The 1135-nt window shown below is 43.9% G+C and overlaps 1 protein-coding gene and 1 long non-coding RNA gene across 5 annotated transcripts in view; one reads left to right on the forward strand and one right to left on the reverse strand.

Annotated features, from left to right (window-relative positions):
- Positions 1-1129, reverse strand: part of LOC106524187 (uncharacterized) — a 5504-nt gene extending 4375 nt beyond the window's left edge. For both annotated transcript variants that reach the window (XR_001310982.1, XR_001310981.1), the window contains exon 1: positions 964-1129. This is a non-coding gene — a long non-coding RNA (uncharacterized LOC106524187). The remainder of the gene's footprint in view (positions 1-963) is intronic.
- Positions 521-1135, forward strand: part of prdm16 (PR domain containing 16) — a gene marked incomplete in the record, with an annotated part of 20561 nt that continues 19946 nt past the window's right edge. Inside the window, 1 exon segment of one of the 3 annotated variants that reach the window (XM_014017891.1) lies at positions 521-1072. In XM_014017891.1, coding sequence (XP_013873345.1) covers positions 965-1072 — 108 coding nt within the window. 3 annotated transcript variants of the gene reach the window in all.

A 1135-nucleotide genomic window follows, 5' to 3' on the forward strand; every position in this document is an offset into this window, starting at 1 on the left:
GAGAGAGAGAGACTAAATTATTCAAATGCTGCAGCCATGCAAATATTAAGAGATTTAATTAACTTATTTTAATCAGTAGGCTAATTGGCTTAATTTATTAAATATTAAAAAGGAGCTTCATTATTGTGTTTGTGCATAATTGTAAAAGAGGAAAAATATTAATAATATCACATAAATAAGTAATTTGCTACATACAATTTATCTAAAGAAATTTGAAGTGTTTATAGCAAATTATGCTCTCAAAAAACCTTCTTATTAGAGCATTTATTTTCTAAACAATCTGTGTTTTTGGAATATATTTAAAAATTCTTATTAGTTGCAGAAGTTTTTTTGTCACAATTGAAATCATTTTTTTTATTATTTAAAAATGAATTTTCTTGTGAGAGCTGCTGGGATAGGCCCAGACAGTGAATAAAATMATCTTTAAAATAGTTAAGCGCGACTAAAAAGGGCCCTCTGAAAGAGTGTGTGTTCTACACACCTGAGCGCTTTTATTTTTGTGTGTGAAAGAGAAAGAGTGACGGACAGAATGAGTTCAAGTCCGCCAGGCTCCTTCCTCCTCCGGTATTTACATGGATAATAGATTTATCATGCGGCCGGTGCGGGGAGGGGTCTGCGCCGCAGATCCCTCAATCCTTTTGGCTGGAGATAAGACGAGGAGGAGTGGCCGACGGGTAACCGAGAGAGCACCAAGGGGGCAAGAGGGAATCACTAATGAGAGAGAGAGAGACAGAGAAAGAGAGAGAGAGAGAAGTCAAAGAGAGAGATAGAGAGAGAGAGAGAGATCATCATCATCAAAGAAGCTCTCAGAGACTAGATCAGAGTTGTCCAGCAAGAAGCTTCATCCAGCTTGGAGGGAACCGTCAGCGGAGCGTCCCGCGCGCTCCCGGCCGATCCCGCGAGCCCCCCCTGACCGCCGCCGCCGCTGCCCGCAGCGTCCCGCTCTCTCTGCGGTCCACTTACTATGGGTTGTGTCGCCAACTCCTCCGGGACTGAAGTGCTACTGCAGCTGGAGGCTCTCCGCAGCGCCGCGCAACTTTCTCAACTCTTTCGTCTGTCGGAGAGAAAAAAGGTCAGGCTGGGGAGTCTCCCGCAGAGCGTGTGTGTGTGTGTGTGTGTGTGTGTGTGTGTGTGT

This window comes from Austrofundulus limnaeus, unplaced genomic scaffold (genome assembly GCF_001266775.1).
Source record: "Austrofundulus limnaeus strain Quisiro unplaced genomic scaffold, Austrofundulus_limnaeus-1.0 Scaffold178, whole genome shotgun sequence".
Lineage (NCBI taxonomy): Eukaryota > Metazoa > Chordata > Actinopteri > Cyprinodontiformes > Rivulidae > Austrofundulus > Austrofundulus limnaeus.